Here is a 15,417-nt window from a genome sequence, read left to right as displayed (position 1 = left end):
GGGAACTTTCTTGAGCACTTACTCTGTGCAGACTCTGCTCCAGGTATATTAATTCCCTTCATTCCTACCACAACTCCAGGAAGGAGAGTACAATCATTACACCCATTCTGCAGATGAAGAAACTGAGGCTCTGAGGGATCACCCCTTCCCGAACCCACAGTGGGATTCAAATAACGCAGTTAAGCTGGGTTATCCCACCTTGGGAATGACATCATGGCATTATCTTGTTTCTCAATGCAAAAACCAAACAACCCATCCAGAAATAAACAGTAAAGCATATTTTAAAGATACTCAAAATCTTCATCTTCTAGAGAATGGGGATTTTGCTTCCACTCTCAGGCACAGGAAAAAATTCAGAAACCACAAGAAAGCAATCCCCTCCTCCCTTCCCACTGCCTCTCTCCCAATCCACTGCCTGCTCTTCTTGGTTCTTTCCAGCCATGCCTTTTCATCTGTGTGTGGGAGCCTCCACTGGAACATGAGCTCCCAGAAGACAAGGGACTTCCATCAGGTTCGTCCCCACCAAGTCCCAGGGCAGAGCACACAATCGGTGTCCAAACATCTGCTGACCCAGTGACATGATCACCGTAAGCCAAAAGGCCTAAGTGCAGGAATCTGATGCTAGGATAGGCATCCCGAAGTTAGCCCGTGGCCCAGCCTGGGCCTCTGCATTGTGAGCAGCCTATGACGCCAATGCCCGCAACCAGCCAAGGAGCCGAGGACACATGCACCCTAGCCTTCTCTCAACCAAGTGACTCAGGCCTTTCTCCTGCCCTGCCTGCCTCAAGGTCCACCCCAACCATAGGTCTTGGGCAAGGTCAGGAGGCAGCCACAGAGCACAGGGACTGGGCTAGAAGTCCATGAAGTCAGCAGCTGGATACAGGCAGCAAGACAAGCAACAGCTGGAAACCAAGCAGGAAATCCACTCAAGCCTCTCTTGCACAAAGGACCGTTTCATTCTACAGAAGGACTGGTTCACATGTAAAGCATCATCAACTTTCTTTCTGTTCTTCATGGGACCCACTCTCATGCTCACCACAGACTGTGACCCTTGCAGGTCCTCCTGAGACACTTTTCCACTCATTTCCCTGTAGCTGGCTCCTTTTTGTCACCGACTTGACCGTCACCGACTCAACAAGGCCATCCGATCCACAGTGCCACCTCCTCTCTCTGCATCTCACCCCACCAGTTAGAGCTTGCCTATTTGTTTACCTATTTGCCGCCTGTCTCTCCCACGCCCTCAGCTGGTTTGCTCCCATGCTCCCAGTTCTGAGCACAGAGCTTGGCACGCTGGGGCTCAGCAGGGCTAAGTGAATTGCAGCGCTTGAACATCTCTCTGTAAGGGAGGTGGCCTCTGAGCTCCACGAGGGCAGGCTCTGTCTGTCCAGTGGAGCCTGCTGGGAACACAGCATAGGAGTGCACCATACGTGCGCATGGCGGAGGATGTAGGAGGAGCAACCTCAATAGCTATGAAGCACCTACTCTTGGCTCAGACGTGTCCCAGGGGACCCAGCTATGTAAGCTGGGAGGGTGCACTGCCAGGAGGAGGAGGAGCCACGCAGGTGAGCCTGGCCACCCCTACCAGCTCTGCTCGACCAAAACCCATTCCGAGTGGCCACGTTCCTGAGGTTAAGCCTCTTGGTGGGGATTTCTGCAGCAGGTTTGGGGAACCTGCCAAGAGGCCCAGAGTGTGAGCAGGGCTAGGGGTTTGCACAACTGGGCTGATTGGGGGCTGTTGATGAATGCACCTTGTTCGAGCGTCCTGGGGATTTGTCAAAGCACAGAGCCAATGTCTGTATCTCCGGAGGATGAAGCCGATGGCTCACTCGTGGTTGTGCTCCTGGAGCTGTGCAAACTAACTGGGGACCAAGACATGGCCTGCCAGGTTCGCTGAGGCACCAGAGTGATTTCGTCAGATTTGGAGGGGGCTGTCAGTGCTGTCTGTACCCCCACCCCCCCACCTTGGGCCAGGCCCCGAGTTCCTTTCCTGTACCCTCCACCCCAGATGGGTCTGCCATTCACTCTAGCAGAGGAGCTGTCAACGGAGTGTGGGCTCACAAATGCAAATTTACACCACATGGTGACACCATTTGTCTCCCATCAGATTGATGAAGATCAAAAACATTCGAGAGCGTGTTTGTCGGTGAACGGGTGGGGAGACAGGTCCTCTCTCTGGGGCTGGTGAGTGTGAATGGACAGAATCTCCAAGGACAGCAGCACAGCAAAATCTAAAAAGTTACAAATGTGTGTGCCCTGCCACCCCACAATTCCATTTCTAGAACATTATCCAACTGAGAGATATGCGCAAGTGTGAAATAAGATGTCGATAAAGCTATTCGCGCTATTCGCGAAGCACTGCCTGTAAGTGCAGAAGGGAGATCCTGATACGTCACCGAGGAAGCTGGTTAAATAGCTCACAGCACACCCACGCCAGGGAACACCGGGTGGCGGTAGAATAATCACGCTCCGTGCAAACCAATCGGGAGGAACTGTCAGGTTTATTGTCAAATGATAAAAACAAGCTGCGAGAGAGCATGTGTGCTGAGACGCCATTTGTGAAAAGACATAAATGCGTAACAGGTTTTCCCTGCAATTACTTTTCTATCTTTTGAATTGTACACCATGAACCTGTTTTACCTATTCACGCCCATATTTAACAAAAAAAATTTTTTTTGTACGCATGGGCTCCAGATTCTCAAACCTGAGTTTCAAGTCCTAACTTGGCCACTTTCTCTGTGGGTGGCTGCAGGCAAGTGACACATATTTTACTTCCAGGTCCCCATTTAGAGAGCTGCTGTGAATATGAAATAAGATAATGGATGCAAAACACTGGGCCACTCGAGAAAGGATTGGTTTCCCTAGAATTCAAGATGACTTCAAATGGCAGTGGTTGGTGGGCATGACTGTGATGGCCCCACGCTTTCACAGGGCTGCCTTCATCGGTGACGACAAGTCCCCTTTCCGGTTGAAGATGCCAGGAGTGACCGTTGCAAGGAAGTGCCTGCCCCACCTTTCCCCCATCGTTTACCATCTGATGGCAGCCAGGGGGCCAGCAAACTTCCAGCCACCCGAGAGTCGAGGAGTGCTATCTTCAAATGACATGAACATGGTCCTTTCCACCTCGGGGACGTAGAACGTAATTGGGTAGATGTTCCAGCCCTTCTTCTTAACCTTCTAACCTCTCACAAAACCTTGACATTAAAGGGTCTCTAGAGTGTCAAGTCTTTGAACTCGAGCTTTTCATCCCAGACCTAGCGATTCTCGGAAGGCTGCAAGCTTTCTACTTATTTATCTTTGGTTTGGGGCTCTTTATTCCCTGCCATTTTATTACAAATGGCCACTTTCATTAGCTGCCGGACGGTGTATGCTAGGTTTAGAGAGATGAATGAGAGAGAGAGGCAGATGATCAAAAATGCTTCTTCTCTCCCCCATTCGCTCCCCTCCTTGCCCCTGAGCTCACTGCCAGACCCAGATGGTCAACAAATACTCCGAGGAGCCCCACAGCCCCAGGTTTGCCCGGCCTTCTGCAGATCCTAACTGGATCTGCTGATGGTGACAGTTTTAAGACACAGCGACCTTCACCCGCATGCCCCCTTTACAGAACACCCACTTCACAACAGGCACTTGTGGGGAGGGGAGGAGGAGAGTTGGCATGCCGCGGTGCTCCTTGGGAAAGCCTCCAGGACTCCCCCGGCCCTAGCTGGCTCCATCCCCTGGCCAGCACCCCCTCTTCCTTGTGAACAGCACCGGGGCGGCACCCACCTGCCCAGGTGCTCCTGCAGCACCTGGTAAACGCTGATCCGGAAGGTCTCATTATGGAAGCGTTCACGAATGTAGTCCTTGTAGATCCGGAATTCGGCGGCGGTCACTGCTTCCCCTTCCGGAATCTTAGAAAGATCAAACCGGAACTCCCGATGGTGGTAGCGCGGGTGGAAGAACTCTTTGTCATGTTCCACTGGAAGGGAAAGAAAACACACACCAGCACCAAAAGCCCGTTAGTAACCGGGTTTCACTCCCACGGCTCAATGTCCGAGCCTCATGGTAAAGCTAGGCGAGGGCGTCCCCGCTTTAGTGACCCTGGTGCTAACTGCCCGTTCCACACTACCGTGCAGGGTCACAAGCTCAGAGCCCACCTTGGAAAGCAACGGCGATGGCCCTGCTTCCAACCTGCTGGGAAAGGTGGGCACTGGCCACAGGCATCCTAAGGGTCTGGGCACACTTGAGTCTCTGGGAGTGCAAGCCTGGGTGTGAATCCAGGCACACGTGTCTGGCACAAGCACAAGGTACCAGGGAACCCATGTGCACCTCAACTTCCTCATCTACAAAATGGGGATATTAATCACCTTTGTGGTTGTTGTGAGAGCTGGGAGATTGACAGGAACCACTTCGGGCTAGACAACCATTAGCTACTGTTGCTACACCCAATCTAATGAGGCCAGCAGGGGTGCCTCTGGCCAATGGTTCTCAGCTCTGGCTGCATCAAAGATTTCCAGGGGGCGCTTCTCAGAAATGCTGATTCCCTGCTTTTTCTCACTCTCCCGGTAGCCAAGCAGCTACTTTTGGCTGGGGGGTGGAGTGGGCCGGGGAGGGGGCAGGGGTCCACCCTGCACCAAAAACAGGATGCAAAGAAGACCAAAAAAAAGCCTCTGCAGTAGATCAACTCATTATGAAAAGCTGAAAGGGCAAACTGGGCTACAAGGAGACTGCGAAAATGATCAGGCAATGTGGAACAGCTCATCCTTGCCAACAACTGCCCACATGGCAAATCTGCCATCAAGTACCACATGCTGTTGGTCCAAACTGGCATTCACCCCGATCACGGTGATAATGTTGAGTTGGACACAGGCCAAGGAAAATACTACAGAGTGTGCACACTGGCTAGTTGATCCAAGTGATTTCTGGTAGCAGTAGAATGAGAACGAAAATTGTAAGAATTGCCTTTGATAAAACTGGCCAGAGCTTGTTTTTTTAAGAAAAAAAAATCCTAACACCTTGACCTGGGGGTGGGACTCCAAGACCTAACTTGTAGTGTTTGCCAATTCCCATGGTATAAACACTCCTACCTTGGCAGATTACAAGCCACCCACATGAGGTCACTGAACCCCGAGGTGGAAACAGAGACGCCCAGTGGCCTCCAGCCGACCACCGTTCTTGCCCCTACCCAAACCAACTGGATCAAGATGACCAGCGAGGGTGCCCAGACGCTTTTACTTTTTTAAAGCATCTCCCAGATGTTTGTAGTAAGCAGCCAGGGTTGACAACCACAACATTAGACTAAAAGCAGGTAAAGCGGGGAGTAGGGGAGTCTAGGGGACTGTTGAAAATGACTGCAGGACAAAGCAAGGACAAAAGCCTCAGCCCTTCTCCCTATGAAGGCAGGAGCAGCCCACGAAGGCATGATGCCCATTTCCTGGAGGACAAGCTCTCAGGGGCTGTGAGCCCAAGAATGGGGTCTCTGACGGTGCGTGTGGGGTTCCTGAGGATCATGCCCCCTCTGGACCAAAATGGAAAGACTTCTCATTTCCTGGGAAGACACAGTCCCTCTCTACATTCTGCCTGGGGGGTGGGAAAGCGGAGAGGTGGGGACACATGGCAGAACTGTGTGGCCAGAAGAGAGGAGAACATGGGCAGAGCAGTGCAGCCTAAGGAGCCCGGAAACACTCAGGCTGGGTTAGGGTGCCATGGCTGCCAAGCAGAGCACCCTAATCTGCACCTATCATGGGAAGGACATCTGCACCCACTGGCAGCCCAAAGACCCTTCCTAGAGGTCCCCATTAGAAAAAAATTGTTTTATGCCTTAAGAATTGTTCCAGGACTGGCCACGGTGGCTCAGCAGGCAGAGTGCTCATCTGCCGTGCTGGAGACCCGGGTTCGATTACCACCCATGCAAAAAAAAAAAAATAATTGTTCCAAACATGAGGGTGAGGAGCGGTTGAGGAATTATCCATTTATTCATGTTGGCCCGACTGAGAGGAGAGGGCAGGGAAGTCCTTGAGGCCAGGAGCCTCTGGCTGGTAGAGGAGTGGCCTCTCTCTCAGTTGCCCTTGGAGCGACTTTGGGAAGGTGACCCCTGAACCACAGCTGCTGGAAGCCGGGGCCACATGTGGAGAGCCAGCCAGAGGAAAGAACTCTCCAAAACCCATCCCACCACTCCTCCCCGCTGACAATGCTCCTGCTCCCTCTCCCCATACCCTGCCCCGTTTACGCCCATAAGGAGTCCATCTCTTCTGGCTATATTTGTGTGAAAAGCTGAACTGATGGGGAAAAAACGGCGACAAGAATGCCACCACCTCTATTTACGGAGAAGGTGGGGAGGGAGGGGTCTTTTGCAGCAGCTTCTAGGAAGGATGGCCCATTGGGAATGAAATGAGCCTCTGGAGGGTGACCCCAGGGTGAGGGGTCGAGACAAAAGGCCTGGACACCAGCTGTGGAAATGCCTGAGCCAATCCTGTCACCTTTCTAGCACATTCCACCCTGTGAGGTTGGCACAATGCCCTGTTGGGTAGGGGACACACCTGAGAAATGAGGGTGTCAGGTGGCCTGCCCGAGGTCAAAGAGCTGGGATTCAAATCCAGGTCCCACACGACGGCCCGAGTTCCTAAACGACTGCCTTCTCTGTGGCCTCCACCGTCAGCTGGAAGCCAGCACCCCGCCCCCCACCCCAGCCCGGCAAGGCAAGTCTGTTCTGCTTATTTGTTAGAACTTTCTTATTGCATTCGAGCACACATGCCTAAACATGCACAAAGCGCACGTGGGCAGCTCAGTGAACCGTCACAAAGTGACCCCATGCCCAGAACCTCCACCCAGATCTGCAGCTGAACCTCACCAGCCACCAGCCTCCTCTGTCCCCTCCCGCTCCTCTGCCTTCTCAGTTCATGAGTTTGCTTTGCCTGCTTTTGGACAGTAGATAAATGGAATCAAGCAGTTCGTATTCTCTTGTGTCTGTGCAATTCATTTGTCCTCATTAGTGTATAACATTCCATATTATATTCAGAATTTACTGAGGCCACAATTCACTTATTCATTCAACAGTGATGGGCATTTGGGCAGCTTCCACTTTGAGGCTCTTGGTTCTGCTGTGAACATTCTAGTATGTGTTTTCTGGTAAGCAAAGGTATGCATTTCTGTTGAGAGATATGCCTACAAGTCGAATTCTATTTGTTCAGCTCTGGTAATACTGCCAAATTATTTTCCCAGAGCACTGTACTAGAGAGATTTTTAGAAGCATACCCAGAAGAATGAAAAATCTGTCCTAGGAGGGAGAGGACCACAATCTGGAGTTTCCATGAGTTCTTCTCCAGAGGATCAGAAGAGGAGACCCCCGGGAGATGGCAACAGCTCCTAACAGCATCCTTGACCCCAGCAAGCACCAGCGCAAGTATCACCAAGCAGACCTCTGCCCCTACACCCACTGAGCTCCAAGTCCCACGTGCCCTCACATACCTGCACACACCCCTCTAAGCCTAGAGCCCACTTGCCCTCACATGCCTGCACCTCACTTGGCTCCAGGGCCTACGTACCCTCATGCACCTGCTCCCCACTGAGCCCCAGGGCCCCCATGCTCTCACACACCTGCATGCACCCCACTGAGCCCCAGGGCCTGCACGCTCTCACACCTGCACCCCACTGAGCTCCAGGGTCCATATGCCCTCACACACCTGCACACATTCCACTGAGCCCCAGGGCCCACATGCTCTCTCACACCTGCACCCCACTGAGCTCCAGGGCTCCATGCCCCCACACTTGTATGCAACCCACTGAGTTCCAGGGCCTTCACACTCTCACACATCTGCACCCTACTGAGCTCCAGGGTCCACATGCCCTCACACCTGCACACACTCCACTGAGCTCCAGGGCCCCAGGGTACTCATGTACCTGCACCCCACTGAGCTCCAGGGTTTGCGTGCTCTCACACACCTGAACACACTCCACTGAGTTCCAGGGCCTGCGTGCCCTTGCACACTTGCACACACCCCACTGTGCTCCAGGGCCCAGGTGCCCTCACCACCCTTCATCCCGGCACCCCAGTGAATTCCCATGCACGCCCATGCCTGTACCAGCTCCCGCCCCACCACTCTCCCCAGTGCGAGGTCACCAAAGGCCATCCCATTTCCGAATGGAAAGTACATTCTATGGCCATCACATTGTGGGCCTCCTGGCAGATTCCTCCTCGGCTCCTCTTCCTTCACAGACCTGTGCTCTTGGAGCTCCCTTCCCTGTGAACCCTGGGGACTTCCTCACTGTTCTAGGGTCTCTCTTTCTTGGACTTCTTTGCAGCTTCATCCTTGTCTTCCCAGCCTGCTGGGCTCCAGTTCCGTCTCAGGCTCTTCACTATACAGCCTGCCCTAGATCTTCCCCACCTTAATTCTGCTGATCGTCAACTAACAAATGACACCGTTGCTTTCTCTCTAGCCCAGACCTCCTCCCTGAGCTGCCCTCTCAGGTATTCAATTCCCTTCTTGACATCTGCAGGTCTCAAAAATCAATTCCAAATTCATTTCCAAAGCTGCTCATGCGCTCCGCCTACTCAACCCTGCTTCTCTTCTAACTTTGCCTTGTCTTAGGCAGAAGGCAGCTACAGCCGTCTTTCTACTCGAGCCAGAGTCCCTGGTGTCCTCCTGGACACTGCCCCTCCCTCCTACATATTCCTTCCGTCACACCAAGTTTTGTCAATTTTAGCTTTAAATCCATCCGTCTCTCTACAACCCTGCAGTGTCACGTCTGCTGGGCACGGAAGGACAGCAGGAGGGAAAACCAACTGCTGCAACATCCCATCAAAATTCCTGCAGAGGAGGAGGTAACAAGAGAGTTAATGAGGAGCTGAGTAACAGGAAAGCCATTTGTCCCCCAAGGATAACAGGTACACTTTCCAACCACCTTTCCTTCTCCTCCCCCAAAGAAGTCGAACAGTATCTCCAAAGGGTGGGAACTGCCCTTGAGAGGTGGCCATGCTTTAACACTCAGCAGAGAGGGCTGCTCATTTGATAATGCATGGGGGGAGGCAGGATGCCTGGGACACAGTATGCCTCCAACCCGGAACACGGGGCACCCCAGTGAGCCTCCTGGGCTTCCCTCCTCCCAGCGCTGGGACAGGCCACGCCTCAGAACAGCTCCTACTGGAAACATAGCAATCAAGCTGAGGAGGGAGCAGGTGTGGGTAACTTCCAGTTTATAGCCAAGATGCAGAAGAACCCAGAGTTTCCAGAAGGCACGTTAATTGAGGGTTCCTTCTGAGATAAGCCCTCTACCAAACACTCTCTAGCCAGCATCTAACAGAACCCAGAGTGGCAGGACTTATTCCCATTTTACAGGCGAGTGAACTGAGGTTCAAGGTTTAGCAGCTTGCCCATAATCACAAGTCAGGTAAGTCAGTAAGTGGCTGAGCTCTGAAGCTCACACTCTTGACCTTTATGCTGCCCTGCCACCTACCAGCTGTGTGACTTCGGTTAGATTATTTAACCTCTCTGTGCCTTCCCCTTCCTCATCCCTGAAACAAAGATAACGGTAATGGCTCTTTCTCGGAGTTGTTGGGAAAATCAGAGGTGTTGGCACTTAGAACACCATCTGGCATACAGGGGGCAATTGAAGTTTGCCTTTATTACAGTATAGGGCGTCAAAAAATGAACGAGGAGAATGGAGACAATTTGTGGAGGAGAAGTAGTGTTTGCGTGTGCGTGTGTGTTTACATGTTTCAGTTAGGGTAACTTCATTTGGAAAAGAGAAGAGGGGTAAAGAGAAGGAGGTGGAGGAGGAGCAGGAGAAGGAGAAGGAAGCAATAGACCAAACAATAAAGAAAATATTGAATAAGTGATGTCATCAGAGGTACAGCCAATAAAATCATCCCCAACGGAGAAAGAAACATTGACAGTAATCACACATATAGAGTTTACTGAGTAAGTATATATATATAAAACTTTTTAAAAAATGTGTATAATAAAACGTATCAACTATTAAGACATTAAGATATCAGAGTTATAAGATTTCTTTTAAAAAAATAAACTCTTGCCAACATTTGGAGTCTCTTTGGGATGGCTTGCTGAGTAAACGTACTTCATTAATTCTTATTTTAAGACAAGGAGAGGAAGGCAACACTTTGCCATTCTTTTCTTCATAAATACCATCACTGCGTGCTCTGAAAGTAATTTTGTATGACTTCTCAAAGACAGAACCATCGTTGGTTTCACCCTACAAGAATAAGCACACCATTCAGTCCAAATATGCAGTCCACACCAAAATTTAAATCTTGTCTTCACAGGGTTGCCATTTTAAACTCTTCTTTTTTTTTTTTTTTTTACATGGGCAGGCACCGGGAATTGAACCTGGGTCCTCAGGCATGGCAGGCAAGCATTCTTACCTGCTGAGCCACTGTGGCCCGCCCAGGGTTGCCATTTTAAAGAGAAGCTTCTCCACAGGGTGGAAGTGACACCATTTCAATCTCAAGAATAAAGGCAGTTTAACTGCAGAACTAAAAGAGATAAGAACCTGCATGTACTTTTAGGGGGAAATGCTTCTTTACAGTTTCTTAATTCACCACATTTGACTATCCAGGACTTGGGTTTTTAAGTAAAACATTAAGAGTTGATACCTGTGCCCATAAACAAAAACTTCATAAGTAAAACTACAGCCTAGGAATCCAACTTTTTCTCCCACAGCCCTTCACATTCCAGCACCCCATCACAAGGAGAGCTCACAGGCATTAACAAAGGACTTTAATCTTTAAAAGATTAAAAGGGCCCAAATCCCTGAGACCAAAAGATAAGTCAAGAGAAAATGGTTTCCGGAAAACACCATCCTGACGGCAATCAACCCCCTGGCCTTCCCAGGGCCCTTCTTCTAAAAAGCCTGAAATAGTAACCCCAAAAATGGCCCCAGGAGGGGACATTCTGACCTGGAGAGTGTCAGTAAAGGGTGAGAGGCAGGTGGGGACAGGAAGCCACCCACCTGGGCCTCCCTCTTCCCGACCCTCTGACATGTCAGGGAAGACCAGCGGCCCGTGTGGAAGCCATCCCTGCTCCCCAGTATCACCCAGAGACACTTCCTGCCCCATCTGGGCACACCCCCAGAGTTGGAGTCCTCTGAAAAGGCAGATTGCAGGAATCCAAATAATCTGCAACTTGACGCCTAGACTTGTAAAGGGAGTGTGTTTAGAGGGGGTCTAAAGGTAGATGATGAGAAACATGCTTAATGAAACTGTCTTCAACACCCTAAAAAAGTAGGGGTACACACCTCAATATATACGTACTCACGTGTGGACATAATGACATCCAAAACACAAATGGATATAACAAATTCTTACAGGCATGAGAGAAAGCAGTATAAAAGATGGCATATTTTTCCTGCTCCCCAGTGGATCATTTGATGCGTCCCAGTTTAAGATAAGCAAAACAGCTGGGGCACAGCTCACTGTGACACCAAAGTAAGTGCCATGCTCCTGTCACCTCTTTCTCTTGGAAAGCCACTGTCCATCTCCCAGTCAAGCCACGTGGTCCGGCAGAGAGCGGCCATCTGCCCCCATGACCAGTTCCTCCCAAGCCAAAGGATGGAAGGGACAAACCCCAAGCGGACCCAAACATAGAATTTGTCTCATTTTTTTTACTGGAACTTAGTTTGCGCTGCCTTGAACTCAAAGGAGAAAGCTGGTCTGTGAGAGAGAAGCTTCCAGGCATGGAGGTCGGAGGGAGGGAGCCCTGCCAGGTTCCATCCCCTGGCCCCATGGTTCCCACCCTTCCTTCGGTTTTTCTGATCTATGAACTATGTCGGGATTCTCCCAACAAGTCCCCTTTTTTCTTAAGCTAATTAGAGTCCGGTTACTGCCATCTGCAACCAAAGCAGATCTGAGCAAAACAAACATGGGCCCAATTATATACACATCCAGAAAGAGATGGGAGGAGGCACACCGGGTGGCGGGGGTTATCTCGGGCAGCCATCCGCCTTGAAAGCTGCTTTCTTTAGACTTGGATAATTTCCAAATACAAGGTGGACCCTGAACAGAGCACCATGGAAGTGGGGACAATGACACCTCACTCAGCCCTGTACCCCAGAGCCCAGGACAGCCCGCCACTTTCCAGGGCTGCATACATCTGCAGAAGTTTCTTTTCATAATTCCCTTCTGGTCTTCAAGCAAATCATGTCACTGAATTCTAACACGCATATAGGAAAGTACACAGATCACAGGTATTCGTGCAGATTGATGAACTTGCCAGTGCAAACACACGCAGGGCAGGATACTGTCACTCTTTACCAGCACCGAGGGTGTCCCCACGGGGCCCCCTCCCAAACACCAGCCCCTCCGCCCCAAACACAACCCCCATCCTGACACCCAACACCACCGATCCCTTTAGCCCGCTCTGCACTTGGCCGAGGCAATCCCACAACACGTACCCTTTTGTGTCTGCTTCTTTCTGATCTATGAACTATGTCAGGATTCTTCCAGCAAGTCCCCTTTTTTCTCCACGTTCACGCAATGCTCACCCGCTGCTGCCTGTAATTCATTCACTTCTACTGCCATACAGGACCCCATTGTATGCATCGACCACAATTTTATTTTTCAATGGGCATTTGGGGAGTTTCCAATTTGAGGCTATTACAATGAACCTCCTTGAACTGCCTTTTGGTGAACACGTTTCTCCTGGGTAAACACTGAAGCGGAATCGCTGGGTCAGAGGGTGTGCGTGGGCTCAATGCTAGTATATTCTCCCAAACAGTTCTCCGGATGTCCTTGCACCTTTGTGTATTTATTCTTAAAACGGTACTATTGCACATCCCCTGGAAAGGACCTTATTCAACTAGATACACTTGCCCCCATCCATGTGATTTATTTGGCCGACCCCAGACATTAGTAACTCAATCAGTTTATAGGTCAGGGAGGTATAACCAAAAAGCACTAGATCCCAGGTTCTCAAGCTTCCCTCTTTAGGGTGTCACCTGTCCCTAAAGGACTCTCCCATGAACCTTCTCCTGTAAGCTGCACGGTTTCTTTGTGATCTGGCCAGAATGGGCGAGGGCCTTTGCAGCAGGGTGTGCTAAGACCTGGAAAGTTAAGGAACTCAGCCCAAGATGTGCCAAGGTCACCGAGCCTCCAGGTCAAAAGCCAGGAGCCTAGACTGTGGCTACCCAGAGGGAAGGCAAGAGGGAGCCTCCATTACTGGTGTCTAACTGCTTCTGTGGCAAGCATTCAAGGTGAATAGGGTATAGAGGCCAAAGGAGACCCAGGCCCTGGAGGGGGCGTTCCATTTTGTTTATTTTATTGTAGTATATCACAATGCATTGGTTGCAAGGGACTATTTGTACAGGTAACAGGAAAGGTGGTGGAGTGAGTGTTAAGGGAGAATGAGGGCTGACATGCCCAGAGGACAGAGAAGGACGCTGCAGGCAGAAGGAACAGCATGAGTGAAGGCCTGAGACAAACCACAGAAGGTGTTGGCAGAGTGCCAAGAAGTTGAGTTCTAAATGCCATGCTCAGGGGTTCTGGTTTAACCTAATGGCTTAGCCGGTCTCTATGCAGGGCAGGATCTTGATAGGGTCTATTTTCCATGGAAAGTGGACCATAGGGGGCAAGCTTACAGGGAGGGAACTCAGAGGAGACTCTGGGGCAGGGACAACACACATCCAGCACACGTGCCCCCTTTCTGTCTTCCTGCTCCCAGGGTAGGCATCACTAAACAATTGCAACATCTTTACTTCAAGTTCAGGCAGCCACTACCAATCCTGGTTGGCCCAAGAATCCTGGTCTGGACTACGGAGGAGGAGATCCTCTTATGGAAAGGAGGAAAGTCAACAACTGATCAAATGCAGGCATTAGAAGAGAGGGAGAGAGAGAAGGGCTGACCGCTGTTGGCTTGGCATGCTTCGGGGTCACAGGGGGAACAGCTCAGGCAGCAAAGTGGAAGGGAAGAAAAATGTGTATTTGTGGGCAGGTCAAACATGAGGCAACCCACTATTAAAAAAACAGAAAACTAGAAGTGTTGGAGAGGATGTAAAGAAATAGGAACACTCATTCATTGCCTGGTGGGAATGGAAAATGGTGCAGCTGCCGTCCGTAGAAGAGAGTTTGGCAGCTCCTCAAGAAGCTAAGTATAATACTGCCATATGATCCGGCGATTCCACTAGTAGTGCTATACCCAGAAGAACTGAAAGTAGGAACTTGAAAAGACACTTTCACACCAATGTTCATAGCGACATTATTCTCAATTGCCAAAAGTTAGAAGCAACCCAAGTGTCATCAACTGATGAATGAATAAACAAAATGTGTTAGATAACACACGATGGAATATTATTCAACTATAAGAAGGAATGACATCCTGAAGCACGTGACAACATGGATGAACCTGGAGGACACAATGTTGAATGAAATGAGCCAGACATAAAAGGACAACTATTGTATGATCTCACTGATATGAACTAATTATAATAAGCAAACTCATGGAGTTAGAATTGAGAGTATAAGTTACCAGGGGATAGAATGAGGGTAGAGAATGGGGAGCTGATGGGTAAATTGTGCAAAATTTTTAATCAGGTTGATTGTAAATGTCTGGAAATGGATAGAGGTGATGATAGAACACTATTTTGAGTGTAATTAACAGTGTTCAATTATGTGCACAAATATAGTTGAAAGGGGAAGTTTAGGGTCACTATGTCACAGAAAGAAAGCTAGAGGATAAAGCATGGGGCTGTATAACACAGTGAACCTTGTTGTAGATAATGGCTGTAGTCAGTATACATATAAGAATGTTATTTCATGAACTAGAACAAATGTATGTCACTATTGCAAAGTATATCAGGTGATAAATGGGGAAAATATACTGAATGCAAACTATGAACTATAGATAACAGCAATATTTTAATATTCTGTCATCAAATGCAACAAAGGTGCCACACCAATGCTTTGTCAATAATAAGGGGGTATAAGGAGTATGGGGTTTTCTTTTTAGAGTAATGAAAATGTTCTAAAATGTATTGTAGTGATGAATGCACAACTCTTTGATTATACTGAGAGCCACTGATTGTACACTTTGGATAATTGTATGGTGTGTGAATATATCTCAATAAAATTGCTACTTAAAAAACAATATGAGGGCAGGTCACGGTGGCTCAGCAGGCAGAGTTCTCACCTGCCATGCTGGAGACCCGGGCTTGATTGCGGGTGCCTGCCCATGAGAAAAAAAAAATATATATATATATATAAAAGGGGTGGTGCAATGGTGGCTTAGTGGCAGAATTCTCACCTGCCATGCCAGAGACCCAGGTTCGATTCCCAGTGCCTACCCATGCAAAAAAAAAAAAACGAGTACAATATGAGGCAACCTAAATCAGGTGGGAATGTTGACTGGACAGTTGGAACCAGATGTCTGGAACACCAGCAAGGTTAGTCAGTGGCTGCTGCTGCTGCTGAAGTGGGTTTATGGATAAAGTCATGCA

At 49.7% G+C, this 15,417-nt stretch overlaps 1 protein-coding gene across 1 annotated transcript in view; it reads right to left on the bottom strand.

Moving 5' to 3' along the window:
- The window catches only part of BMP7 (bone morphogenetic protein 7), a 92,566-nt gene that overhangs the window by 55,198 nt on the left and 21,951 nt on the right, over positions 1-15,417 (bottom strand). The window contains exon 2 of the mRNA XM_077113315.1: positions 3,763-3,955. Coding sequence (XP_076969430.1) covers positions 3,763-3,955 — 193 coding nt within the window. The remainder of the gene's footprint in view (positions 1-3,762; positions 3,956-15,417) is intronic.

This window comes from Tamandua tetradactyla, chromosome 1 (assembly GCF_023851605.1).
Source record: "Tamandua tetradactyla isolate mTamTet1 chromosome 1, mTamTet1.pri, whole genome shotgun sequence".
Classification (NCBI taxonomy): Eukaryota; Metazoa; Chordata; class Mammalia; order Pilosa; family Myrmecophagidae; genus Tamandua; species Tamandua tetradactyla.
The sequence above is the reverse complement of the archived record's forward strand: the minus strand, read 5'-3'. Positions and strand labels throughout refer to the sequence as shown.